This window comes from Micromys minutus (assembly GCF_963924665.1).
Source record: "Micromys minutus genome assembly, chromosome: 2".
Lineage (NCBI taxonomy): Eukaryota > Metazoa > Chordata > Mammalia > Rodentia > Muridae > Micromys > Micromys minutus.
In genome coordinates, this window is record NC_137971.1 from 71,302,871 (window position 1) to 71,330,719 (window position 27,849).

At 47.4% G+C, this 27,849-nt stretch overlaps 1 protein-coding gene across 4 annotated transcripts in view; it reads right to left on the reverse strand.

The window, feature by feature from the left end:
- Positions 1–11,644: 11,644 nt before the first annotated feature.
- ITGAL (integrin subunit alpha L) overlaps positions 11,645–27,849 on the reverse strand; it is a gene marked incomplete at its 3' end in the record, with an annotated part of 30,148 nt that continues 13,943 nt past the window's right edge. Inside the window, exons 14-31 of one of the 4 annotated variants that reach the window (XM_080912118.1) lie at positions 27,267–27,464; positions 27,006–27,136; positions 24,406–24,566; positions 24,162–24,313; positions 21,357–21,443; positions 19,583–19,636; positions 19,428–19,498; positions 19,038–19,179; positions 17,802–17,912; positions 17,355–17,434; positions 17,182–17,268; positions 15,912–15,987; positions 15,377–15,490; positions 15,143–15,199; positions 14,954–15,052; positions 14,187–14,282; positions 13,505–13,615; positions 11,645–11,803 (exon numbers count right to left, since the gene is read on the reverse strand). In XM_080912118.1, coding sequence (XP_080768244.1) covers positions 11,645–11,803; positions 13,505–13,615; positions 14,187–14,282; positions 14,954–15,052; positions 15,143–15,199; positions 15,377–15,490; positions 15,912–15,987; positions 17,182–17,268; positions 17,355–17,434; positions 17,802–17,912; positions 19,038–19,179; positions 19,428–19,498; positions 19,583–19,636; positions 21,357–21,443; positions 24,162–24,313; positions 24,406–24,566; positions 27,006–27,136; positions 27,267–27,464 — 1,986 coding nt within the window. Of the gene's footprint in view, positions 11,804–13,504; positions 13,616–14,186; positions 14,283–14,953; positions 15,056–15,142; positions 15,200–15,376; positions 15,491–15,911; positions 15,988–17,181; positions 17,269–17,354; positions 17,435–17,801; positions 17,913–19,037; positions 19,180–19,427; positions 19,499–19,582; positions 19,637–21,353; positions 21,444–24,161; positions 24,314–24,405; positions 24,567–27,005; positions 27,137–27,266; positions 27,465–27,849 lie in introns of all 4 variants that reach the window. The other 3 variants (XM_080912117.1, XM_080912116.1, XM_080912115.1) reach the window with 3 other exon arrangements.

Sequence of the window (27,849 nt, forward strand, 5' to 3'; positions counted from 1 at the left end):
GAGTCTTGTCCTTAAAATGTGTATGTGGACAGTTCCTGAGCAATGGGAGACACCAGTCAGAACTGCAGCTGCCAGGGTCTTGCCCCAGAAGTGCATTTATGATTAGTGGTTCAGTGAGAGAGAGATCTTAGCATTTGAAATTCGGAGAATGGTTTATTTGCCCATGGGCTCCTAAGTTCATGTCCCATGCTTTTGCATGCTGCACAGATTCAAAGGAGGTGCTAAACAGTCCTATTCCTAAACTAAGGGTCTGTGCTAATGTCAGAAAAACACTCCTGGGTGCTCATACCTAGGTACAACTGTTCCCCCATCGAACCTTGGCTTAACCACACCCTGTACCTGGGTTGGTACTTCCAGGCATCTCCAGGAGAACTTTTCTCTAAGCTCTTGAGACTGGAACTGGTAGCTCCACTTCAGCTCCACCCAAAGAGACCAGGTACTTGTTTGACCAAGATTAAGGAACCTCTTCTCTAGCCCCTGTGCCAGCCAGCATGACCAGCTGGGCTAGCTTGGGCTGCTTTCTCTGGTATCCTGTATCAGTTGAAGGGATCAGCTTGCGCCTACCATTTTCCCATCCAAGTTCTAGACTCGGGCTGATGCAGACTTAATATCAGTGAGAATAAACGACTCTAGAGTACAGACTTTTGTGACCTTAGCAGAAGAGGGCAGGCTACACCACGCCTTCTAGGAGGGCCTGATCAAGCATCTGAAAGTTTGCTCCTATTTCACAGAAGAGGAAACAGGCTGCCGCAGAAGGCAGTGGCTGTTTAGTCAATGTGTATCTAAGACCAGATTTGACATTTACACTCCATTTACCTAACTCTGCCCAGATCTTGGCCATGAGGGCACATGTGCCTTTGGTCTTTGTGTCCTGGTGGCATTCCCATTCTTAGTGCCTTCATGCTCATACAAAGCACACAGCTTCTAAGACCATTTCCACCCAGCTGGTCGTGGGCTGCAACTCTGGAAGGAACCACATGGTTCAACTCCATTTGCCTGGTTTTCAAAATTAAAGGTACCTTTGAAAGTAGAACAGTATTGTTCAAGTGAGATCTTACAGTAATTGACCTTTATGAAGTTAATGCAAGCAAGCCACTGCTGCAGCTGACACTGCCTCCACCTCTTGCTCCTCCCCGAATGGTACGTCACTGTATAACTCACCCTGGCTTCAAACTCGATGTTACTGTTGAAGTCTGCTGAGAAGAGTCCAGGTGTACAGCACCACACCTGGTTTGTATAAGGCTGGGGACTGACCTGGGGCAGGGGACTGCCATTGACTAGAGTAGCACCCTGCGTACATGCTTAGACTGGCAGCGACTAACGCTTGAGCACTATACCAATGCAGCTATGTCCAAAGACTTCACACCAGGCATTTTATTTTATTTTGAGATTGGGTCTTTCTAGGCAGCCTCAACTGACCTGGTACACTCTGTACACCTGGCTGGCCTCAAACTCACAGAGAGCCACCTGCCTTTGACAGGTGAAAGGCATGCATCATTATGCCTGGCTTCACACCTGGCTTTTAAACATTCAATTCTATCACTATCTTATATTGGGATTTATGTATTTTATATTTGGATTTATTATGGTACTGGAGCTGGAGAGCTCCAGGGTGTGTGGTGTTTGTTAGGCAACGGTTCTAGCCCCGAGCTACATCTTCAGTTTCAAATGTTTTTTATTGTTTTTCATTTGTCTGTTTAGTCAGTTGGTTGGTTTCTGGGTTTTGAAATATGTAGCCCTGGCTATTCTGGAGCTCTGTAGACCAGGCTTATCTCGAACTCAGAAGTCTGATTGCCTCTGCCTCCCAAGTGCTAGGATTAAAGGTGTGCACCTGCACTGCCTGGCTCAAATATGTACTTTGAGTTAATTTTTTGATCTAGTCTCACTATGTAGTCCTATTGAACCTGGAATTCCCAGTGTAGAGCAGGCAGGCCTCAAATTCAGAGACTTAACTACCTCTGTGTTCTGGTGGAAAATGCATTTTTTCTAAATGTTTGTTTGTTTATTTATTTATTATATATACGTACACTGTAGCTGTCTTCAGACACACCAGAAGAGGGCATCGGATCCCATTACAGTTGGTTGTGAGCCACCATACAGTTGCTGGGATTTGAACTCAGGACCTCTGGAAGAGCAGTCAGTGCTTTTAACCACTGAACCACCTCTCCAGCCCAGAAAATGCTTTTTTTGCTGGATGGTAGTAGTACTTTAGCAGATGAATCTCTGAGTTTGAGGCCAGCCTGGTCTACAGAGTGAATTCCAGGACAGCCAGGGATACACAGAGAAACCCTGTCTCAAAACAAAAGCATCTTTATTTGCTAGGTTTCTATTGTTTTTGGTGGGGTTTTTTGTTTGTTTTTGAGACAGGTCTTTTTTCTCAAGGCCTAGGCTAGCCTGGGATTTACTATGTAGTCCAGGTTAATCTTGAACTCATGGCAGCCCTCTTGCCTTTGCTTCTCAAGGGCTGGGCAGAGCTCTCTCTCTTCCTTGGAGTCAATTTTTGTTTTTATAGATTATTTTATTTTTTTACATGCATAAGTGTACTTTCGCCTGCATATATATTAAGAATGTTTCTGGTCCAGAAGAGAGAAGAGGGTGTTGGCCCCCCTGGAGCTGGAATCATAGATGGAGACTGAGAACTAATGCTAGGTGGTTGCTTTTTGTTTCTCAGCCAGAGATTTCTTCCTAATGAGTTGGTGCAATAAGTATGCTTGACGATCAAGACATCTCTTCAGCCCTGAGGTTTTTATCTTTTAGCTCATGATTTATATGGATTAAGTAGTCGACATGGACTTTGTAACAGGGCCGCAGCCATGATGGAGGGACTATTCAGGCTGCAGCATGCAGACAGCACCACCTGCCAAAACGAAAACAAAAGCCTAATCGCCGAAGTCCAGAGTTCTAGGAAAGTCCCTGGATGCACTAACCGTGCTCTTCGGCTTCTTAAGTTACACTTCTGGCTAACTGTTCTTGTTAACTGAAGTATGTCAACCCAGATCATGGTTTTTGTTCTTAAAACTTTACCCTCAGAAAGCCTCGGGCTACACTGGGATCCCAACACCCAGTGTAGCCATCAGTCAGCCAATAAAGAATTGTTTAAACCCATGACCAAGCAGTCTCCTCTGGTAGATAACCCCTAACAGGTATGACACGGTTGGTGGCTCACTTGTGGAGGTCAGAGAACTATTTGCAGAGGTCTGTTCTCTCTCTCTCCACCTTGTGGATTCCACGAGTTATCTTAGGTTTTCAGGCTTGGTAACAAGATCGTAGAACATGTTTGCGCCCTGAGCCATACAGACTCTGCCTTCAGAAGTTCAGCTGAGCCCACTTTCAAGAAAGCATCCCAGCTGGGTGTCATAGAGGGGTGGGGAGAGCATGCTGCTCTGTACCACCTGTTGTATAGAACAGGGCCCTCGTTGCACATGGCCTCAGATAGAGAAGCTAGAACACACAAGCTGAGAGAGCTGGGGGCTGGCAACTCTGTGATTCCCACTAGTCTAAGACTTTCCTGTGCAGCCTGTGCTTGCTTAGGGGGAGCACCCACACTTCTGTAAGCACCCCTCACCTGTGCTCTGTAAGTATGTCCACCAAATGCATAGTGCCTCAGTTTGTGGTTGGGACATGGGGAGATAGAAGGCTGGATGGTTTATATCTCCCCGAGAAGGACTTTTAGCAGCATGCCTTTACCTTCTGGGCCATTTTGTTGGCTCCTGAAGCAGATTTTTTAATTTTATTTTTTTCTTTTTAAAACTTTGTGTATTTAAAAATTTTTAACAATACTTTGTTTTTATTTTATGTATCTGAGATTTTTACTTTCATGTGTGTGGACCACATGTATGCCTGGTACCTGAGGGGTCCTAAAAGAGGATATGGGATCATCGGAAACTATGACAGGTGGTTGTAAATCCACTGTGTGTTGTGAGAACAGAACTTGGGTCCTCTGCAAAAGCAGCAAGTACTCTTAACCACTGAGCTGTTTCTCTAGCCTCCCACCCCCAGAACAGGTTTTAAATTCAGCTTCTAAACATGTTTGTAGGCCCTTAAAAGCTGGGAGGCATAGGTAAAGTATATGGGGGCAGAGGGCACTTGTTTGAAAAGAAATAGCTTGTGTGCACTTGTGTGCACGGGTCCTTTATATTATGTATCTCTTGGCATCTGGGGGTGGGGGTGATCCACTCTACTACACCAAAATCGCAGGATGCTCAAGTCCATAAAAAAATGATGTGGTACAGGTATTTAGGCATGCTTTCCATAACACTGATTGTTGATGATGATGGGAATGGAACTCAATACCTTTTGTAAGCTCTGCCACTAAGTTACATCCCAACCCTTACATGTCAACTTATTTCTAGATGCTTCTAAAAGCACAAGTGCGATTTACCATGTCAGGGAATAATTTTGAGGAAAGAAGACTCGTATACATTCAAATGTATCATTTGGATGTGCTGAGGATCAAAACCAGGGCCTTGGTGTGCTAGACACTACCACTAACCTACATCCTCAGGGTCCTGAACACTTTTAACTTGCGGCTGGTTGACACAGCAGATATGAAACCTGAGGAGGGAGATCAGACTGTATCTAAAAACAGATCAAACAAATCAGAGTGGAGACAGAGCTGTTCAGACTCCACCTCTTTTCTTCACACAGCTCCTAAAGGACCGCCAGAGTCAATCAGGAGTAGAGCAACCCAGTCAGGGCACATTTCCCAAAAGTCCACCACAAGGTCATAAAAGAACTCTGAGAACTCTAGGCTCAACACTAGGTCTAGTGGTTTAAGGTACCACATGTTATCCTGTGGTACACTGCCCTACACAAGGAAATGTTTGTTTTATACTGTTGGCAAGTTCAGGCCAGGAACAGGGCTAAGCAGTCTTGTTTAATCTTGAAAGCACTATGCACAGCTTTTTTTTTTTTTTTTTTTTGAGACAGGGTTTCACTTGCTTGACTCTGCCTCATGAGATCTGAGATTAGATGAATGAACCGCTATATCCAGTCCAATTTACCATCCCCCGGGGACTTCCCATGCGACTAGGAAGGACCTAAACTCACTCCTCCAGTCTCCGTCTGCCCTGTTGTTGGGATTACAGGCATGCACCAATGCACAAGGCTGTTCTTTGCCCTCTCATTCTCCCTTTCTTTCAATCAAAGGACTTCCTAGGGCCCACGTGACACTGGAATAATGATTCCAATAGCTCACAAAAGAAGGGGTTAGTGGTGTTGAAAGTCAGGGAATGAAAGGAAAAAAAAGATATCTGGTCGTGAGGAGATCTAATCTCCTCACACGGGGCACCGATGCTGTTAAAAGATGACGTCCCAGGTTTCGGCACCAATGTTAGGAAAAGGATGAAGAGAGTGGTGGGGATATGGCCTGTGGAGGTGCGGTGAGGCCTGGGGACAAGGGGATGCCTCTGGGGGCCCATGTTGGGAATCTCTTTCCCCTGAGGGACCAGCCACACAACAGTATAGTACAGAATAGAGTTTATTCAGGTCATGGGAGAGTTAAGAGAGTGGTAGAGGCAGAGAGAGAAGAGAGGAATAGAGGAATAGAGGCTGGCCATGAGCATGTGGGGGGGGGGGGACAGGCAAAAGGAGGGATGGGGCAGGAGAGCAAGAGAACAAGAGAGGCAAGAGAGAGAGCAGGGGGCAAGCAGCCCCTTTTATAGTGTCAAGTCACTGGGGCAGAGCATACCTGGCTATTGCCAGGTAACTGAGGGGTGGGGTTTACAGAATCCCAACAGTAGGGGGTTGTCTTAGGGTTTCTATTGCTGCGAGAAAGCATCATGACCAAAAGCAACTTGAGGAGGAAAGGGCTTATTTCGTTTTGCAGTTTGTAGTCCATCACCCAGGGAAGTCAGGGCAGGAACTCAAGACAGGAGCTCATGCAGAGGCCAGAGGGAAATACTTCTTACTGTCTTGCTCACCCTGGCTTGCTTGCTTGGTTTGCTTTCTTATAGCACCCAAGACCACAAGTCCAGGGGTGACACTGCCCACAGTGACCTAGGCCCTGCACACCAGTCATCAAGCAAGAAAATTCACTAGAGGTTTGCCCACTGACTAATCTAGTAGAGACAATTTGTCAGTTGAGGTTTCTTCCAAAATGACTCTAGCTTGGGTCAAGTTGACGACAAACTAGCACAGTAATGTTATTTTATTTTATTTCCATTTTAACATCCAACGTAATAAACACCAGTAGATATAACCCATGTCAAAAAGGCATTTGAAGGATCCTCAGTATTTTTAAAAACTTATATAAATATATATCTCTTGTTTGGGAATGTGCACGTGAGCGTAGGTGCCCTGAGGCCAGCAATGGTGGATCCCCTGAAGCTGGATTTACGAGCAGTTGTCTGATGTGGGCACTGGGACCCTTAGCAAGAGCATTGTGCTGTCTTTATTGCTAAGCCTCTCTTAAGCTTTTTTTGCTTTTGTTTTGTTTTGGTTTTTCAAAACAAGCCCTGTCCTGGTACTCAATCTGTAGATCAGGCTGGTCTTGAACTCACAGAGATTCTCCTGCTTCTATCTCCTGAGTCCTGTGGCACCACTGCCCAGCTCTCTTCAGCTTTTCAAGAGCATAGAAAGGGTTTCTGAGATCAAAGCATTCAAGGGCCACAGAATTCGACACTTACTGTGTGCCTCCTTTGTCCTAATCCTGGGGAGGGCCAGATGCTAGCAAGACTTTCTGCCTTCTTCAGGGACTCACAAGAAAGGGAAGCCTGCCTAGAAGCAGTATGGTGAGCCCCAAGTTGTGGAGGTGAGAACAATTTCAAAGGGCCTTGTGCTAGGCAGGTGGCACACACAATTTTTTTTTTTTTTTGATTATTTGGGAATCTCGCATCATGCATCCCAATTACAATTACCTCCCAGTCTTACCATCTGTGACTGCTCCCCTTACCCCCCCCCAAAGAAAATCAAGCCCATTTTGTGTTGACCATACTCATTGGATCATAGTCAAATTCCTAGTGGCCAACCCCGAGAGAGGATGAATCTTTTTCTTCCTGCGTCTATACCAGAAGTCATCAACTGAGGAGAGCTGAGCTGCTGCAGTCCAGGGTCAGCTCTCCCTTGAGGAGCAGGGTCAGTTCTCTGGTGCTCACACCACCACCACCGCCACCATGGGGCCAGGTCTCCCAGGCCCATGAGTTTCATACATCTTTAATCTCAGCATGTGGCAGAGGCAGGTGGATCTGTGTGAGCATGGCAAGTTTCAGCATAGCCAAAGCTATGCAGAGAGACCATGTCACAAATATGTTGTCCCTTCCAAAAAAGAAAGACATGTACTATAGGTTTTAAAGTAATAGCTTTTGGATAGACATCTGGAAGCCAGGTGTGGTGACATATACCTCTAACTCCAGCTGACCAAGATACAGAAGTCTGAGAATCACTTGAAGTCAGGATTTGGAGGCCAGCTTGGCAAACATGGCTAGACCATGTCTCATAAACAATGGAGCAGGCCAGTGAGAAAGTTTAGAGGGTCAAGGTGCTTGCCACCAAGCCTGATAGCCTGAGTTCAAATCAGAACTCAGAGGTTGTCCTTGGACATCCACATGTCTCTCTGTCATGCACACACAATCATACAACTACCAGCAAACCAGTGTAGGGAGGGCAGCATGTGCAAAGGCCCAGAGGTAGCCGGGACAGGATGTACTGGCAGAGAGATGCTGGACAGGTGCAACCCTTTCATCCTGAAAATAAATGTTGCCGTTTTCAGAGTCACAGAATGTGCCAGATCGTTCTGCCTCAGCTTGACTCAAGCTAAAGTCATCTGGTAGGCGGCAACCTTAATCAAGAAAGTGCATCAATAAGACCAGACTCCTGGCAAGCCTGTAGGGCACTTTTTAAATTAGTGACTAACGGGGAAGGGACGAGCCCACTGTAGTAGGTGCCATCCCTGGGCTGGTGGTCCAGGATACTATAATAACGCAGGCTGAGCAAGCCATTAGGAGCCAGCCAGTAAGCAGCACCCTCTGTGGCCTCTGCATTAGCTCCAGCTCCCAGGTTCCTGCCCTGTTTGAGTTCCTGTTCTGACTTTCAGTGATGAACAGTGATATGGAAGTGTAAACCAGATAAATCCTTTCTTCCTCAGGTTGCTTTGGTCCTGGTGTCTCATCACAGCAATAGTATTCCTAATATACTCCTCTGATCTATCTAAATTAGCCCATCTGGTCACCTGCTATTCTTCTGTCCTGATATGATCTTTTTCATGGCCTCTGTCCCCACCTGAAGTCATTTTTCTACTTGTATCCTGTTTTCCCACTGTTTTCCCAAGTGACAGCTTCTTGAAAAGGGGACTTGATTTTTTCATTACTCCATATTCAATACCCAGAGTACCACACAAAGCAGCCAAGAAATAACAAATGTGCAGGACATGGTTGTGTCTGCCTACAGTCCAAGCACTTGTTAGACCAAGGTAGTGATTCTCCGGCCAGGTGGGGCTACACAGAGGGGCAGCCTGGACTACATAAGACAACTGTCTCAACAAAATCAAATAGTCACTGTTTCACGCCTCTACATGGCGCCATGTGCCGTTCATGTGTTGCTCTGTGACATTTCTGGAAAGCTGTGAGGGTTGGGAAGAAGATCAGCCTGTAAAGGCAATCACTTTTGGCCAAGCCCAACAATTTTAGTTAGATCCCCAGGTCTCACATGGTAGAAAAAACATTGTCACCTCTCTCTCTCTCTCTCTCTCTCTCTCTCTCTCTCTCTCTCTCTCTCTCTCTCTCTCTCTCATACACACACACACACCACATGTAATTAAAACAAAACACATTATCTCCCCTTTCTAGAAAATGATTTCATTTCATTACTAGTGTCTTCATAATGAGCCCTTCCCATGATTCCTTGGGGTCATATCAGGCAAAAAGGCTGAAGTAGCAAGAGAGGCTATTAGGTTATATGATGACAAATTACGCATTGTCAAGACAGCTGGGACAAAGGAGGGACATTGGCAGGGACCAGGAGGAGCATACTGGGCCAGGGAATATAAGTGCCAAAACAGGTCCCAGTTCACCCAGCCTTCTGCAGATTAGGCTCAGACAGACTGACTGATGGTCTTGTGCCCTTCATGCTAGGCTCAGAAATGTTCATATACCCCCTTGAGGCAGAAGAGGACCATCAAAGGTCACCACCTGGGCAATCTCTGGCCACTTGCCTTTTCTACATGAGTGGGTAATTTTCTCTTTTCCCAGTGCTAGGATCCATTCTCTGGGGTCCTGCTGACCACATTAGAGGATTAGTGATTATCTCTTTCTACAGCTTCTAGATCTCAAGGGCATCCATATTGCTTTAAATAAAAGTCAAGTCCCTTTGCATCCTTGCCTTTGTGCTTCAATCTGTGGACAGAACCGAGAACTCATGAACATCAGGTAAGCTCTCTGCTCCTGAGCTGAACCTCTGGTTCCTAGTAGTCTTGTCTTTTTTAGTTTGCTCAAATAACCCAGGGTGACCAGGAATTCTAGATCTTTCTTCCTCAACCTCCTAAGTGGTGTAATTACTGGTGGTACCATCATTCCTAGTATGTATTACTCCCATATTTTGAAGGTTTATTATTTTTAATCATGTGTATGTGCATCTCTGTGTGTAAGTGCAGGTACCCTCGGAAGGTATCACATTCCCTTGGAGCCAAGCTAGAAGCAAGTTGTGTTAACAAGGGTGCCTACTGTGTGCAGGGAACTGAACTCCGGTCCTCTGCAGAAGCAGTCTATGTTCTTAAATGCTGAACCATTTCTCCAGAATACTTATTCCCGTTTCTCAAAGAACTGCCAGTTCATTCTTAGCATCTCCTTCCATTTATTCTCTTTCTCTATGCTTCTGTTTGAAATTAACCCACAATGTTAGCTTCAGGTCAAGGTTATCTGCCTGAGGTTCATGATGGCAAAGGAGGAGAGGGGTGTGAGATCTGAATGAAAAATGCCATCAGTGTGTCCATGTATTGGAACACATGGTCCCCAGCTGGTGATGTTGTTTAGGAAGGATATGGGACCTTCAGGAGGTGGAGCCTCGTTGAAGGGAGTGGGTCAGGGATGAGTTTTGATACTATGTACCTTCCTCCACATCCAGTTCGCTCTCTGCTTCCAGACTGCCCACGCTCCCAGCACATGCCTTCCCTACATAATGACTTACAGCCCCTCTGAAAGTGTAAGCCCAAACAAACTATTGAGAAACCAGGTTACTTAAGGTCAAAGTTTACCACGTCCAGATAGCTCTTTTGAGCCTGGTGTAAGATGGAGGACTCCCTTTACTAGCAGGGCTTCCCCTTTTCTACCTGATCGGAGGAGCCCAACCCCCAATCTTCTTTCTACCTGAGGAAGGTCACATAGTTCTTGGCAAACTTGCAAGTTCAACTTCCCAATAAGGACCAGCCCAGCAAGTACCTGAAACTCCTGGAATGCCTTCCCATGTAAATAAAGCATTCCCGGTACATACTCCAACCAATGATTTTACATTCACCCTAAAAACTCCTTCCCACTCCTCAAGGTTCATATCCATACCCCTAACCCTAACCCTTGATCACCCTGAATGAAGTGTATGTGCACCAGCTGTTTGAGGATCTGAAGACCATCTGAGAGAGCTGTTTCGTGATGAAAAGTAATGATGGTAAGACACACAGCAGCCAGCAGCTGGCGAGGCAGCAGGAAGCAGATTGAAAAGCACATTCACTGCAAGCATGAAGCCAAGAGTGACTCGCAAGTGGGACAACTCTTTAAACTCTCACAGCCCTTCCCCGTGACAGACTTCAAGCAAGGCCATGCCTCCCCATGACCTCTCTGACCCACCCCCAACCAGGACCAAGCCTATGATGTCACTGGAGATTCCCAAGGTGAACAGGATGCATACCCTTGTAGATTTATGTTAAGTCAATACATGATTGGACAGGAAGAGGAGGTGGGGAAAAGGAGAGGAAACGGAAGAGGAGGAGTCAGAGGAGTAAAACGGAAGAGGAGGAGTCAGAGGAGGAGAAGGGGATAAAGGAATAGGATCAGGATGGTTAACAGCAAGTGAGAGGGATCTTCTAGGAGGGGACTAGAGAGTCTAGTGGTAAATCTGCCCAATATAGATGCACAGCTTGTATTCCTAATCACTGAGTTGTGTTTTCATCGAATGGGTTTATTTGGTTTGAAGAGGAAAATGCAACAAATTGGGGATTTGGGTTGAAGAGGGTATTGCAACAGTGTGTCATCTCCAGCGGAGGCTGGGGAGGCCATTGGGGCCTGTTCATCAAGGAATGTTGTCTCTAACCCAAGAAGACATCTGCAGTAGCCACGTAGTGACACAGATGAGATTTGCTGTCTGGCAGCAGAGTCCGTGCTAGGCTCCAGGCAGGAGACAGATGAGGCAGATCCAGGAGGTCAGAACGGCTGAGGGCAGCTGGGAGGGCTGGAGATTACTGGGTCCCAAGAAGGTAGTTTCCCCAAGTTTACTTCAAAGATTCTCTCAGAGGGACAAGGCAGGCTAGTAGAAAAGACAGGCTTCACCGATGGCCCTCTTGGCCGCCCTCAGCCTACTTACCATGCATCTGTAGATAATTTAGGAATGAGCTCTATGCTCAAGACGGGGCAACTGAGGATTAAGAACAGCCATGACTAGCCAAGCTGCTGAAGCTGGTCAGCACCAGGGCTCTCAAGTCTGTTCCTGGGCCATCAGTATATCAGTCCTTGTCACTCTCATGGAGGGGCTCTAGACAGCCCATATCTTTGGTCTCTTCCCCAGGTACTGTCAGAGCGCCAGTGTCTTCACCAGGGCTTCCATTTGGAGCACTTCCATTAGCCTCCATCTTCTCCTTCAGGTTCCGTTTGAAGAAGCCAACCTGTCAGAAGCACACACTGAGTGGGCAGCTATCCAGAGACCAGCTGCCATGCAGGATGTGAGGACATCCTGCACAGACCAATAGGATACGTCACAGTCAGATGACATCTGCTCCAAGGACAGGAAAATATATCTGCATGTTTGAATCTCAGAAATATTTCAAGAAGCAGTGAGGCCAAGTGTGATGGGGCACAGCTTAATCCCAGCACTCAGGAGGCAGAGGCAGGTGGATCGCTGTGAATTCAAGGCCATCCTGGTCTATGAAGTGAGTCTAGGACAGCCATATTTCTTTACTTTTATTCTTTTTGGGGAGTATAGGGGGACGGGGGTCTCACTGTGTAGTCCTGGCTGCCTAGAATTCCTGATGTAGATCAGGCTGGCCCTGGACTCAAGAGAAATCTTCCTGCCTCTGACACCAGAGTGCTGACTTTTCATGTTACACAGAGAAACCCTGTCTCAAAAAAAAAAAAAAAAACAACAAAAAAAAAAACCCCAAAACAACAGCAACAACAAAAGCAGCAGGCAGAAGATGGTTCATCGGGAGGCAGGTGGATGGATCTCTGAGTTCAAGGCCAGTCTGGTCTACAGAGTGAGTTCCAGGACAGCCAGGGCTACACAGAACAATTGTGTCTCTAAAACCCAAAACAACAATAAAATGCCATGTGGGATAATGCTGTAGCTGTGGGTAGAAGGCTTGCCTAGCACACAAGCTCACTTTCAATGCTGCATAAAACCAGGTGTGGTGAGCCTGTGTTCCACGCACTAAGGAGGTGGAGGCAGAAGGTTCAGGAGTTTGAGATCATTTTCAGCAATTATCAGGTCAAAGCAACCCCAAGCCCATCTCAAAAGCAAACAAACAAACAAATGAAAAACCCCAAAACCAATAAAACACAAAACTGGTTTGGGGAGATGGCGTGGCAGCAGTGGCTAATGCTTTTGCAGAGGAGCTGAGTTCAGTTCCCAGCACCTCTCATAACTCCAGGAGATCTGACTTCTAACCACCCTCCTTGGGATCCTTCACATACAAGGTGTACACGCACAATATATATATACATACTTTAAAAGGTCACATATAAATCTTTTAAGTAGGTGATATTTCTTTCCAGCACTAAGAATGGAACCCAGGGCTTTCTGTATGTTTGCCAATTGCTCTACCACGGACATTCTTACATCTCTGGTGGGTAATTTTTCCATATCTTCTAACAGGAAGAATCAAGGACTGGAGAGATGGCTCAGTGGTTAGGAGCATCCCCACACCTGGCTTCTTTTCTGAAACTTTGGGGCCCTTTTCATGGAACATCAGTGATTTTCACTGGTCTAAAAGGTTCCAGGGTACACAGGCCCTGGTCTAGCCCGCATTAAGTTCATTCTTGTTCATATCCTGAAGTTTGACTGGGACCTCAGAGGAGTGAGGACCATATCTATATTACATGTCTCTATTTCATGAGGCACGTGCTACCAGGAGGTCCTCAGTATATGGGTCCCTCCTCCTTTCCTCCCTCCATCCTGGCCGAGCCAGTGTTGCCTGAGTGATGCTAAAGTCTCTCTCACTGGTACTCGGGGTCCTACAGACCCATCTGTAGAAGGATGGAGTTGAGCTGAGGCCTGTCTTGGCTCTTAGCCTCCCCGGTCCAGTATGTTCCCCCTCGTCCATGCTAATGTTTCCTCTTTGCCCCCAGCTTTACCATCTGGAAGCTCCTACCTTGTAGAGCGCTAGGAAAATCAGGAACAGTAGCACTAGCCCCCCAATTCCGCTGAGCACGTACAGGTGAAGCATCTCCTTCTCATAGATCACGTCAACCTTTGTGAGGACCTGGGGAGGAGAGCTGGTTGAGGGCAGGAAAAGCCCACCCGCCCTAAACTTCCCTGTGTGCCTGTTCTGTCCCCAGTCTCACTTCCTAGTGTGGGTTGTACCACAGCATTGGGCTCTGGCCACAGACCCTCTTCCCAAAAGTGTGTCAACCTCTGTACTTAACAAGTCACTTGCTATGTATGCCACAGACTTCCTTGAGACTTACACAGCGTGCCATTGGTCTCAGCTGGGCATTCAAAGTCCTAAAGAATCCACTCTGTGTTTAGATCCACCTCTGGCCACAATGAGTCACCTAAACCCTGGGCCCCTGCTCACTGCTCTCTACCCACTGATGTGGTGACCACATCGGTGACCACTGCACTGATCTTTAGACCTGAGTCTGTAGCAGCTCAGACAAGACTACAGTGGCTCACTTCTCAGTGAGGTGGGATCTCCTGCCTCCCAAGGATTTGGATTAGATTAAGGTCTGACTGGGCCAAGCTCCCCTTCTTCTATGTGGCCCCGCTATATGAGCCGTACATGGGGGTCCCAAACCTCTCTGCCACCTGGTCTTGGCTTCTGAGGTACGTACCTGGGCCTCGGAGGCTTTGCTGCCATACAAATGGAAATGCTTGCTGCTGTTGAAGGAGACAGAGAGTGAGCTACAGAGGCCAAGGGTGGAGGAGACCTATGAAAGGAGCAGAGGGTGTGTCAGAACAGGACTGAGACCCTGGACTTGGGCCCATTTGCACAGGGAAGGAGGGGAACCAAACCCTGGTGAGGGGACCCCATTCTCTGCCTCATCTTATGGTCTACTTTGATGGTCTAATGTGTCGCTCCTCAGTGTCAGAAGAGGAGTTTCATAGATGAAACATGTAACTGCCCTTGGTACACAGGTGTGGTGGTACACAGCTCTAATTCAGTTCTTGGGGGCTGAGGTTAAAGGATCATGAGTCGCAGGCTAGTCTGGCTACACAGTGAGTTCCTAACTCAAAAGCAAAGCAGAGTGTGGTAGTTTGCCGTTAAACCCAGCCCTCAGGAGGCAGAGGCAGGTCAATCTCTATGAGTTCTAGGCCAGCCTGGTCTTTGTAGAGACTTCTGGGGTGGCATAGAAATAGGTTTTCCAAAACCAAATCAAAGGGAGAAAAAAAAAAAGGCAAAAATAAATAAGCCTTCACCACAAATCAACCCTACAAACTTCAAACAAACCCGGATGGCTTTGCTGTTATTGGTTTGCAGCTGTACAAACCTGGGTGTTTACTCAAGAAAGGACTAAGGGAGGGGAGGACATGTGGGAAACCCATCCCCACCCCTCCTAAGGCAAATGGATCCCCACTGACAACTACAGGCAGGTACAACCTTGATGTCCTCCGAGAGTTCCACAGTCCCAGTCACTCGGATGAGGGTCTCCTGCCTGAAGACAATTGGGCAGCGGAACTGGACTCCAGGCAGGCAAGGCTGCTGTGGTGAAGAACGTCAATCAACGGTCAGCCACTCCCACCATCCCGGTTGACTGCCCACCTCCAACCCGATTCCTCACTCACTCACCTCAGCTTCACTGGATGGCCTCTTCCGGTCTTCGGGGTGGCAAGTGACCAGGGGATCCTGGGAATTGGAAGTGGGGTCTCCAGTCGGTCTGAGGACACTTCCTACCCCACAGAACTCAGGCATCCCCCATTCTTCTCCCCAGGATAACCCTTGACTAATCCAGACACCTCTCTGCCTTCCTACGCGTAGCCGTTCAATGTGGTTGTTTCCTGCCCTCTTCTGTCTGGTACTCACCGTCTGTACAGTCCATGTGTGTGTGATGGGGCCCTCACTGTGAGGCTGCGGCACCCCAACCAAGGCCTCCAGTGTGGGCATGTTGTAGTCATAGGCAGAAGGCTGAATCCTCACCTGGGAAAGGCCAGAGACCTCAGAGCTTGAATGGAGCTACCCTGACTAACCAGCCACCCCGTGTGACCTGAGGCACTGCCTGGGTGAGTTCTAGGGCCTGTTATTAGCTAGGTGGTGCATCATGACAGACCATTTCTGGCCCTGTCTTAGTGCTTTCTTGTGAGTATGGTTAAGAGCACTGGCTGCTCTTCTGAACAACTCAGATTCAGTTCCAAGCACCTACACGGTAGTTTGTATCCATCTATACCTCCAGTTCCAGAGGATCCAGCACCTTCTTTCTGGCCTCTGAAGGCACTGGGCATGCAAGTGGTGCACAGACACACATATAGTCAAAACACCCACACATATAAAAAAATAAATAAAAATAAAAGAATTAAAAGAAAGTGTGGCTTGGAGGACCCTTCCTTATGGAAGCTCATACCTGGTAGATATGCTGGACTTGTTGGGTCTTGGGACCTTTAGGGGTGAAACTGATATAGAGTGTGGAGTTCTCCTGGCTGTGGAGAGAGACATGCAGAAATGGAGGTTGAAGGAAGGCAGGCCAGACCCCAAGAAGCCTCTGGGCCTCCGGCACTGTGCTGGGCCTTCAGAGGCACCTTGTCACTTAGACCTTTGGAACTAAGGCAGTGGGGAGGCAGGTCTGAAGCTCTGGAATTAGGGTCACACCTTGGGAGCTGTGTCCTCACTACCACATGCTACCTTCATTAGTGTGTCAACTCAGCACACTGTCTAACCATCCTCCGCGCTCTGACTTCCACAGTGCCTGCAGCTCGCCTGATCACGCCAGCTCTCTTCCCACTGTTCTCTCGCACACGCTGCCAGTGTTGGAGGCTGCCTGCTTGCTTCCTCACTCTCCTCACCTTTGCGTGTGTTCTTCTCACTATATCCTTCCTGGCCTCATCCCGAAGCCTCTCTAGATGGAAGTCCAAGGTCAGTTTTCTCCATCTCTCCAACACCTGCCCTGACATTTCACTCAACTCCATCCTGCTTGTCACTTAATGCTCAGAAGCACTGGAGACTTGAGCTCAGACATGGGCTCTGTCCTCACCACATAGAGCCAACTTCAAAAGGCCACTTGCTCTGTATAGTAACCAGAACAGCCAACTCGAGACCCTTTGAGTCCCACAGCTACCCACTGCATGCTGACATCACTGACTCCATCGCTGTCTGAGTCTGCTCCGACTAGATGGGAAGGTGCTGGAGGGCAAAAGTCACTCTGCAAATGTTCCTTTGCTTTCTTCCAGCACTCTGATCCCAGGAAGTGAGGGAATTCAGCATAACTGGACATGGCCATGTGCTTTGGAATGAGACAGACTTAAGTTATTCCTTCTTAGCTGTGTGGCCTGTGGCAAAAGGCAATTTTCTCTGAACCTATCTTCATCATTAGCATCATGCAAAGTGGCGAAGATTATTACAGAAATAAGGGACACTTCCGAAAGGGTCTGCGACCAAGCAGCCAACAGCACGCTTCTCCACTGGTGAACGCTGGCCCTATTGATTCAGACAGAGAGAGCTCTTAAAGGGTCTCCTACATTGGAACTCTGAAGCCTTTGTAATACTGGGATGAGTTCTGATCAGATCTGAGATGTCCAAGAAGGAAGAGGGATGGAGGGGGCAGGGAGAACCGGGTGACAAGGACACCTGAATGGCTTAGGAAGAAGGAGTGCGGGACTGAGCTCAGTGGCACTTACTCCTCAGTAAGGATGTTGACAGGGTACAGGACAGGGATGCGGGTGGTGGCTGAGTTGTCCTTCCCGAGGCTTGAGTTCTCGTTCTCACTGCATGGGGCAAGGTGGAGAGACAGTGTGAGAAGAAGCTTTCCTGGCTGTGTGACCCCAGCACAGACGTGGATAGGTCTGCTCACCAGTGCACAGTGCCGTTCAGCTCGACAAAATCTCCCCAGGAGCTGTTGAGTAGCGTGTTAAACATCACCTGGAGGCTCACCTGGCAAGGAAGCAGAAGTGAGAGAAGAGGGAGGTGTCTCAGGAGTAACCTCAGTACCTCATAGTCCAAGCTGGGTCACCAGCCCCACAGTGACCATGGAGTACATGCTTCCTATGTCTCTGGTACAGGGTAGGTGTCTCATCCCCACTAGACAGATGAGATTGAAGCTCTGGGTAGCGGAGTTAGGTGTGCAAGGTCATAAAATGTATAACACAGTCTCTGGTGTGTCTCACCCCTAACCCAGGCTCAGATTTGCAAAGCAGAGCTGTATACTGTCCTCCTTGGACTACACCTGCTCCCTCCCCAGGACCAGGATCTTCCCCATTTGCCAGTTCAGGCCCTTGTGAGAGAGCTGCCCAGCACTTACCTGTTGGCCTGCTTTGAAGATGGGAGAGCTTACATTGCATTTCAGGGTCTTAGTCGGGAGACCTGACTCCTCTGTGAGCTCCTCGCAGCTCACAGGTATCCGGCTGTGTGGCTAAGAGTGAGGAAAGCTTGTTGGGGGACAAGATCTAGGGTCCCCAGAGGTTGTTAAGTTTTAGAAGTCGTAGCTCCCAGAACTCTGTTCTGCCATGACATGTGGTCAGAGAGTCAAGGCCAGAGAGGGCAAAGAGGAAGGCATGGCTAAACCTAACCGTGCACGTCTCTACTCCCTGTTATTCAAGAGGTTGATGCAGTGTCTGGACCTAGAAGTTTGAGTTCAATCTGGGCAACACTGAGATCCAATATTTAAAAAAAAAAAAAATCCACACAAAAGAAAATAAATCACATAAAGTAAAAAGAAAAAAAAAACAGTTATGCAGGACACACGTTGTGAGTCCATTGCTATGTGCAGTCTAATATGTAAAAGTTGCAGAGCAGTGTATGAGAATTAGCAAGAGACGAAGAACAGGGAAGGGCACCTATTGCTTAAGAAGACAAGAGTTCTGGAAGGAGATAGTCATATGACTACACACTCACCTCAATGCCAGTGAGCTGCATGCCTAGGAACTGTTAGAATGCTAGCCTCATAGACATTCATCACAACCACAACCACAACAAAGCTAAAAGTCTCAACGTGGGAACCACATGACCTTCACCCATGTGCTATAACACGTGTGTTCTGATACATGTGTGCAGTTTCATAGGTACACACACATGCATATGCACTCAAAATATAAAGACTTCAAAAATTAAAAACAGCTGGGCAGTAGTGGTGCAAGCCTTTAGCCAACTTTAAGCCCAGCACTCAGGAGACAGAGGCAGGTGGATCTCTTATGAATTCCAGGCCAGCCAGGGTTACATAATCAGACCCTGTCCCCAAATTCAGGTCTTCATGTGTGCAACATAAATTGTTTACCCACTGACTGTGTCGTTTCATTTCATTTCCCCAGCCCTATTCCAATGTCCCAGCCTCCCACCCCCCCCCCCCCGCCACCTCCTTCTTTCTCTGCAAATCAAAGTCTGATGAGTACCACCAGGCTGGAATGCAGATGTGACCCTCAGAGATCTACACATTAGATGCCATCCCACCCACTCAGACAATCCAGGCTTCCCAAAGTGCACAGTGGGAACACCAGCCAGTGCAGGAAACTCCCCAGGCAGGTGGTACCCTGGGGCTCACTTGAAGCATCTCCACTTTTCGGAAGGAAAGTCCCCGAGGGAAGTCCAGGTCCAGTCGCACCCAGTAAGCATCTTCTCCCGAGTTCCTCAGTGTCCACTCCACATCGAGGCTGGCAGAGGATATCAGACGCAGGGCTCCGGATCTGGGGATGGGGAGGTGATCAGAATCATGGGGCCATGACAGCAGGAAACAGCATCAAGCTGAGGACTTCAGAGACGAGGGAGAAGGCCAACTATGAATACCAGCTCCTATGCTCAGTTCCGAACACTATCTACCCCAGTGCAAGCTCTGCTAATGACTGCCTTTGACACTGTCTTAGTATACTTTGCAGCTACCTTGGGAAGATGGAATCAAACTGAAGAAGGTGTCAAGGAACAAAAGCTTACAGACCTCGCAGGGGATGATAGGGCCAGGTCTGCCTCACACTTCTTATCCTCACCACAGTTCTTCTCAAAAGGGATCTGCAAGGTCACCAGGAAGGAGGTTCAGGCCCCAGACACAGCAGAGCTAGACAGGGTCCCCAGTCTGCCTCTTTTCCCTCTTACCTCCTTAGTCACTGCGTGGATCGAAGGACTCAGGATGGGCTGCATGTCCCTGCCCTGTTTGGAGGAGGGAAGACAGTGCTCAGGTGAGAGAGGTCTTCTGATGACAGAAGAGACTCTGGGCTCAGCCGGAATTACTGTGGTCTTCCCACACCCTTACCCACACACAGCCAGGTACATGAACTATGGGGTAGTCTTTGTGAGCTTAGCATGGGCTAGAATCAGGATGCAGGGGGTGGAAGCAGGTAAACCAGGAGTTCAAAGGCAACCTGAGCTTCCTAGAAAGTTCTACACCAGTCTGAAATATATAAAGGTGGGAGCAGGGACAGAAGGAAAGAGAGGGAGAAAGATTCTTGGTGCCTCTGTCCAGTTATCTTGATACAGAACATATAAAGCTAGGCTGTGCCTCAGGAGGGGTTGGTCAATGGCCTTTCCTGCTTCCATCAGGTTTTAGCTAGGTTTCTGCCACTGGCATTAAAAACACCCATGAGGAGCTGAAGAGATGGATGACCATCATTCCAGAGGACCTGAATTCAATTTCCAGCACCCAAATACATGGTAACTCAAAAGTCTAGGTTCAGGAGATCTGATGCCTGCTTTCGACTCCATAGACACACATGCAGCACAAATACAAACATGCACACATTTAAAATTAAAATAATAAACATGAAAAATTTAAGCTCATGAAAATATAACATCTTTTCCCACATGAAAATTCTTTGACGTTTCTACAACGTCTAATAGCTAGAACCTAAGTCCTCTGACCTCATCACCCCAGGGTCTCCAATGTCTTCTTGCCTACCTCACATTATGGTCTTTCTCAACACTTACCCGTCCTTTTGTGGACCTCTGGGTCACCTCTATGTGCAGACTTGTTTTACCCTCACAGATCTCTGGCATACATTACTGCAGCCTGGCCCCCAATTTAACAGCAGCAGCATTGCTTCTCTGGGAGCAGACCGTGAACCCCTCCAGAGCAGGGTCACACATATGAACCTCAACAGAACGAGTGCCCAGAGGGGGCATAGCACAGAGTGGGTCTCAGTCAACTTGGCTCAAGTGCATATGGAACAGCCAGTACCCTGCGCTCACTTGTAAGCACGCTACCCTAATCTCCAAGTCCCAGGACACCTCACACAGGAACCCTCTAGCTCTGGAGGAGTCTCACAATGAATGGGGATCGAACCCACTGAGGCTTTGCCAGGAAAGTCCACAATCAGGTTCCCAGACCACCTTCCTTCCCCCAGACCGCTTCCTCTCCCCAGCCCAACCTGCTGACTGTCAAGAATTTCCAAAGAGAACAGCATGCTTCTGGAACTGCAGAGGGAGTGTCTCAGCTTAGGAATTAGGATAAATACTCCTCCGTTAGTTTTATAGCATCCCAGTTTGGCATTGAGTACACAAGAGAGAGGAGGCTAATTAAGGTGCTCTGTGTTAGCAACGACAAGGAACAGACCCCGGCTCAAAGCTAGGTCTTCTGGAATTCGCTCCCAGGAATGTGTGTGTTGCATAATGCTAGAATGCAGCATGGTTAGAGCTGATGCTCGCTGGGACCTAGAACAGGCTCACTGAAAGAACCTTCCAGACTCCACCCATCATCTCTTCTTCCTCAGTGCCCTCAGAGCCACCTCAGGCTCCCCCTCCTTTCCAACGCTGTTTTAAACACAAACTCCTACCAATTTCCTTCCTGCTTAAGTAACACATATTAGCTTTACCATTGCTAAACATATTTTCCAGTCTTCCCCTTAAGCATCCATCCTTCTGTCAGTCTTACCACCTTTTGGTCCCCCGGTGTTCCTTCTTCCTCCAAAAGAGAGAAATTCAGAGACACAGTGATAGGGGAGATGAGGTCTTGAATGCAGATCTGAGGCAGAAACACACTGTTATGATGAGTCTGAGAGCAAGCTTCATCCGAGAGAGTGAACATTATCACTGTGTTTCACCAGTGATAAGATTCTAGTAATTATCTGTTAAGACGTTATCGCTTCCCACTATATATGCTTAAATAGACTAAGCAAATTTGTTATGTGTCAGAAGTTTATAATGTGCTTCCCAGCACATGCCAGACATCACTAATCAATCCCACAGTTTCCCATAGGCTTGTAGTAGAAGCACTTGAACCATTTGTTTGTTTGGATGAGAATGACCCCCATAGGCTCATATGTTTGGATACTTAGTCTCCAGTTGGTAGAACTATTTAGGGAGGATTAAGAGGTGTGGCTTTGTTGGAGGAGGTGTGTCACTGGAGTGGGCTTTGAGATTTCAAAAGCCCATGTAATTCCCAGTTGGCTTTCTCTGCCTCTTGCTTGTAGAGCAGATGTAGGCTGTCAGCTACTTCAGTGCCATGCCTGCCTGCCTACTGCCACACTCCCTGCCGTGATGACCATGGACTTACTCTCTGAAACTGTAAGCAAGCCCCCCACAAACTCTTCTAAGTAATTGTGAACATGGTATCTTTTCATATCAATAGAAAAGTAACTAAGACACCATTATTAAATCGATCCAGTCATGGTGGTTCATGCTTATAATACAATGACTTAGGAAACTGAGGCGGGGGGGGGGGAGTCATTAAGAGCTTCAGCCAGCCTGAGCTACAGAGCAAGATGTTTTTCAAACAATGTTTTAAAAATTGCCCTAGGGAGCTAGAAAGATGGTTTATTTGTTAAGAGCACTGGCTTTTCTTCCAGAGGACCCAGGTTTGATTCCCAGCACCCACATGATGGGTCACAACTATCAGTAACTCCAGAACTGGGGGATCCAATGACTTCTGGCTTCCTTGGGCAGCAGGCATGCAAGCAGTACAAAGATATACATGCAAGCAAAATACCCACATACATAATATATGTACATATATACATACACACATATAAGATATAATATGTATTATGTATATTTCTGTTCTAGGCACCCATTATCAAACTTCATGCAAGAACATTCCAGAACAATTAGGGCTAATAGTTCTTGACAACAGAGTTGGCCATAACAGCACAGATAGACTTCCACTTTGATCTTTGCCTAAGGAGCCTGTTGATCATAACGGGTGGGTGAGGTTATTCCCTATTCACAATGAGGAAAAAAGCTTTAAAACCTGAGCCAACTGTCTCCAGGCGATTAGTGGAACAGAACTAGGAACCCGCATACCCAGACCCAAAGCTCAAGATCCCCCCAAGCCATTTTGCTGTCTTCTCTGGCAAAGTTATATTTTAAGTTTCTAGAATTAGAAGGGCAGAGTGTGAGGAGCAGAGAGACACAGAACTAGGAACAAACTGAGGCTGTGAGTGGCTAACTCTTCAACGTGGGTACCGACTACTGGGGTGATGCTTCAAGTTCTGTATGTTTTCCATCCCAAGAAGAAACCTTGTGGAAGAAACAAGTAACAAGTAAACTCCATTGGGACATTTTGTAACTGTCCAAAAGTAATATTAAAAAAAAAAAAGATGAAAAGATTGGTCCAGGGGCTGGAGAGATGAATCAGGGGTTAAGAGCACCAGCTGCTCTGCTCTTCCAGAGGTCCTGGGGTCAACTCCCAACATGCACATAAGTGGCTCACAACCATCTATAATAGGGTCTGATGCCCTCTTCTGGTGTGTAGGCATACATGTGGATAGAACACTCAAAATACATATACAAATAAACTTTGGGGGAGAGGAATCTGGGTGATGGTGCATGCCTTTAATCTCAGCCCTTGGGAGGCAAAAGTACACAGATCTCTGCATTTGAAGCTAACCTGGTCTTCAGAGCTAGTTCCAGGACAGTTAGGGACACATAGAGGAAGCCTGTCTCCAAACCTTTAATCCTAGCACTCAGGAAGATCTCTGTGTGAGGCCAGCCTGGCCTACATAAGTGGGTTCCAGGCTACATAATGAGGCCCTGTCTCAAACAAACAGAAACCACACTTCCTGGCATGAGTTCTGATAATAAATTTTCTTGTTTATATGTGTATCAGGTAAGTAAAGACACCTCCTTATAACTGGGAAGCTGAGTGGCAGCGTTCATACAGGAGGGAGAGGAAAGTGCTGAGTACATCATAATTGTCATCACATCAAAATGCCCAGGCTTTTGATCCCAACACTCAGAAGGCAGAGGTATGACCTCTGTGACCCTGAGGCTAGCCTGGCTCACATACATAGAGAGTAAACAACAACAACAACCCAAACAAACAAATGAATGAACCAACAAACAAAGCCAGTGTAGGCGTAGCAGTGCATACTTACAGTCCTCAGAAGGCTGAGGCAGGAGGAGCACGTTAATGCAAGGGCGGCCTGGACTGTGTAGCAAGTACCCAATCAGCCAGGGTCACATAGATCAGCCAGGGTCACATAAACCAGCCAGGGTCACATAAATCAGACAGGGTTACACAGCAAGACCCTGACTCAAATGAAACAAAAATGCATGCATATATGAAGGCTGGAGAGGAAATCCCTAAGGAGCATTATATCAACTATTAAACAGAAGAGGAAATGGTAGCACGAAGAAATCAGTGTCACTTGTCACAGCCGTATGGTGGCAAAGCCAAGCCTACACCCTCACTGCTTCTCACTGCAGTCAGCCCTGAACAGAACACCAGGACGGGCTCCCTTACTGGGAAGTGGATATGGAAGTCCATGCAGGATTTATCTGGGGTGACAGATGTGTTTCCACTGAGCTCGTGGCTTCCTCCTGGGAACAGACCTCGGCTCCTCGTCCGATGGCCATCCAGCTGCAGGGTGAAGCTGAGGTTGGCAAGCAGGCGACCTAGGCAGGGAGGAAGGCAAGAGTTGAACAATGGGAGGTCTTCCTCATGCAGGGCTTGTGGGCAGTTCTTCTGGGAGCAAGACACAACCGACCTTGAAACTGAGGTGTGAGGGAGTGGATCTGGAAGCACACCTTGAGTTTGACCCCCTCCTTCTGCTCCTGACTGGGAGAGTAGGAGCACTCCACCTCATGCACTGGGATTTCGTCTGGGGAGAAGGACAGCTCAGTGACAACATCCACCACCGGCCTCGAGCTGTAGAGCAGAAAACCACTAAGTCTCTCCCTTGGGCACATCCCCCTGGGCTTGGGACACACTTTTGGGAGCTCTGTCCAGTAGAAGACAGAGGACTCTCCTTCCATGTCATAGTCAGAAGTCTCTCATTAGCAGCGCAGCGGTGACTAACAATTAGGGATCCTCTTGGGTCACTACAGCCTTGTGATTCATTTTTTCCATTAAAGGAAAAGATGGCCTCTGAAGACAGAAAAGCCAGGGCCAGTGAGATGGCTCAATAGGGTAAAGATCCCACACTTGAGTTTGGTCCCCAGGAACCACATATAGAAGGAGAGAACAGACTCCTTCACATCTGTACCATGATACACATATGTGTGAGTGTGATCACTCACACACACACACACACACACACACACACAAATACATAAATAAACAAACATAATTTCTAGTTTTTGAGACAAGGTTTCACTATACATCAAGAGCAGGTTTGAAATCAGAATAAACTAGAACTTCCAAAGACCCACCTTTCTCTGCCTCTCAAGTGTTAGGATCAAAGGGATGAGCCACTAAACATACCTTTTCGAAAACAATGCCTGTGCTGTGGTTCTGCAGGTAAGGGCATTTCTACCACGCCTGAGAATCTGTAGCTGCCTTTGCTACTTGTGGGTTCCTCTTTCTTCTACCCTTCTTCATCCTTTTCCCACACTTTCAACACCCTATCACTAGATGGATGGCAAAGAAGGTCAGAGGAGAGGGGGAGGGAGGGAAGGGGGAGGGAGGGAGGGAGGGAGGGAGATCCCTGAATCTAATTCTATTCCCTTCCTTTCTCCTTCAACCACTGCTACTAACAAACAACAAACAACAACCTACTGAACGACCAACAACCCACCCCACCTCTCAGGGCCCTAGCACTTATCTACCCTCTGAAAAGATCCCAGAATTCCAACTATCACATAATTGCAGAAACTAGCTGTCGCTGGCAAAAACCTCAGCCCTGCTAGAGCATGAGGCAAATCATAGTCAGCTGCTGCGGACAATATATGAATCCCATATCCCACACCTGGGGTTAAAATGAAAATATATTTTTATAATATTTCTGTATTTATAAAGAAACCAAAATTCAAAAATTATCAGTACAAGAACCTACATGTTCTCTGACACTCTATGTGCACACCCACAAGCACATAAACTTAACAAATAAAGAATAGATAGATAGATAGATAGATAGATAGATAGATAGATAGATCTTTTTTTAAAGAGAGAACAAGAGAAGCCAGAGTGGGCATACACCTACACTCCTGGTACTGGTAAGCTTAAGACAGAAGACCACAGCCTGGGATAATGAGACCCAGTTATGCCACATGATATGGGAGTTCTATTTTGTGGTATTGGGAAATGAGCTTAGAGACACATGCACACTACCATGTGATGTGCATTTCTTTCCTTGAGACAAAGTCTTACTATGTCACTCCTGGATGACCTGATAATCACTGTGTATACCATGTAATATTCAGAATAAACTTCAAGCTATCTATTACCCATGATGCATTGCCTGACTCAACCATCTTTTTTTCCTACCACACTGCCCTGGGGCAACCATGTTCCGGCTACACTGCCCATCTTTCCTGTCAGTCTTCCACCTTTCTTGCAGCCTGGGCTGGTGGGCTTTCTGTAAAGCTCTTCGCCTAGGGTCGTACTGGCTGCCTCTTGTCTCACAGAAGCCTGCTCACCTCCTTGTAGCACTCAGTGGTTTAACCACCAATCTATGCTTTCATTATCCGTATTCTCACACACACTCGAGGCCCAGTGTCTAACCCTGAATTCAACACACAGCAGGTGCTGGGCCTGGTGGTACATCCAGGCAAAAGAATGGAGAATGGAGGCAGGAAGAATTTGGCCTCGAGACCAGTCTGGGCTACCATACTGAGCTCTAGGCTAGCCTGCACTAAATTGTGACCCTGTCCTGAAAAGACAAAACAAAAATTTCCCAAATAAAACAAATCACATAGGTGACAGGGCTGAGGGTGGGTACAGGGACAGAGAGCCTTCTTAGACTGCATAAGGTTCTGGGTTCCATCCCCAGAACTGCCACAAAAACTAAAAAGGGTCAACAAGATGACTTAGAGGATAAAGGAGCTTGCCTCCAAGCCTGACACCTTGAGTTTGATTCCTGAGACCCACGGGGTAGAAGGAGAGAACTGACTCCCAAGAGCTGTGCTTCTCACATGTAGTGTGGGATGTACGTGAAAGAAAAAACACACACACAAATAAACATAGTTTTTAAAGGCATAATATGTGATAATATTAATTCCCTGTATCATGTCGCTAACAAAGCAGGAAAAGTCACTGCCACTTCAGAAAATGGAGAAACTTGGGTCCCAAGAACCCAAGCCAGCAGATTTAACATCATACAAGGAAGAGACTTGTGATGGTCAGGGCGATTCAGGAAGCTCATCTTACCTCAGCACAATCACCTGGCCCTCAGCTCCTACAACCACATCTGCCAGCCTGTCCCCTCCAAGATCTTTCACCCCATGGATGGAGCGTCCAAACCACCGGATTCCTGGGGACACCTGAGTTCCTTGTATGCGCTGGGTGCAAGAGAAGAGTGGATGCTGAGCCAGGAGAGGTCAGGTACAGGCAAGGAAGTCAGGTTCAGATGCAAGCTTGGAGGTTCAGGGTATATGGGTCCCAGTTTGATGGGCAGGCAGGGTACCTTACCTGGCTTGGCTGGGGACTGAGCCCACCAGGCTTCCCATTAAAGATATACACTGCCCCATGCTCCTCCAGAGGGGCTCCCACGGCCACGTCAGTCAGTCCATCCCCATTGATGTCTGTCAGGGCAGTTATGGCAGCTCCAAACCGACCAAGAGGGTAGCCTGGGTCACCCTGGAGCTCTGAGACCATTTCGAACAGCGACTGCGAAGGAGATGGATCACGCATTAACTTCTCAGCTGATGCAAGCTTTCCCAGAATGTGGCATTGTGGTAAATACACTGAAGAGCACAAAAGAAATGTGTGACCAGGTCCCTCAAAGCATCAGATGCTCCGTCAGGCTGACCTGTGCTAAGTACAGCCTAGTGTGTTTCTGTCTGCACACCCTGGTGGCTCTGAAGAATGGCAGAGTCTCCTTAGCCTTGTGCTCACATTTGTAACATAAGGATTGTAGGTGCTTGGGAGATGATATGAGGCTATGTGTACAAGATGCTTGACACCCAGTATTGCACAATATACGACGACCATCAGCTGCTGTTGCTGTTTTAAAAGTTTGGTTGGCCTAGCGAAGGAGGAGAGTCCTTCAGAA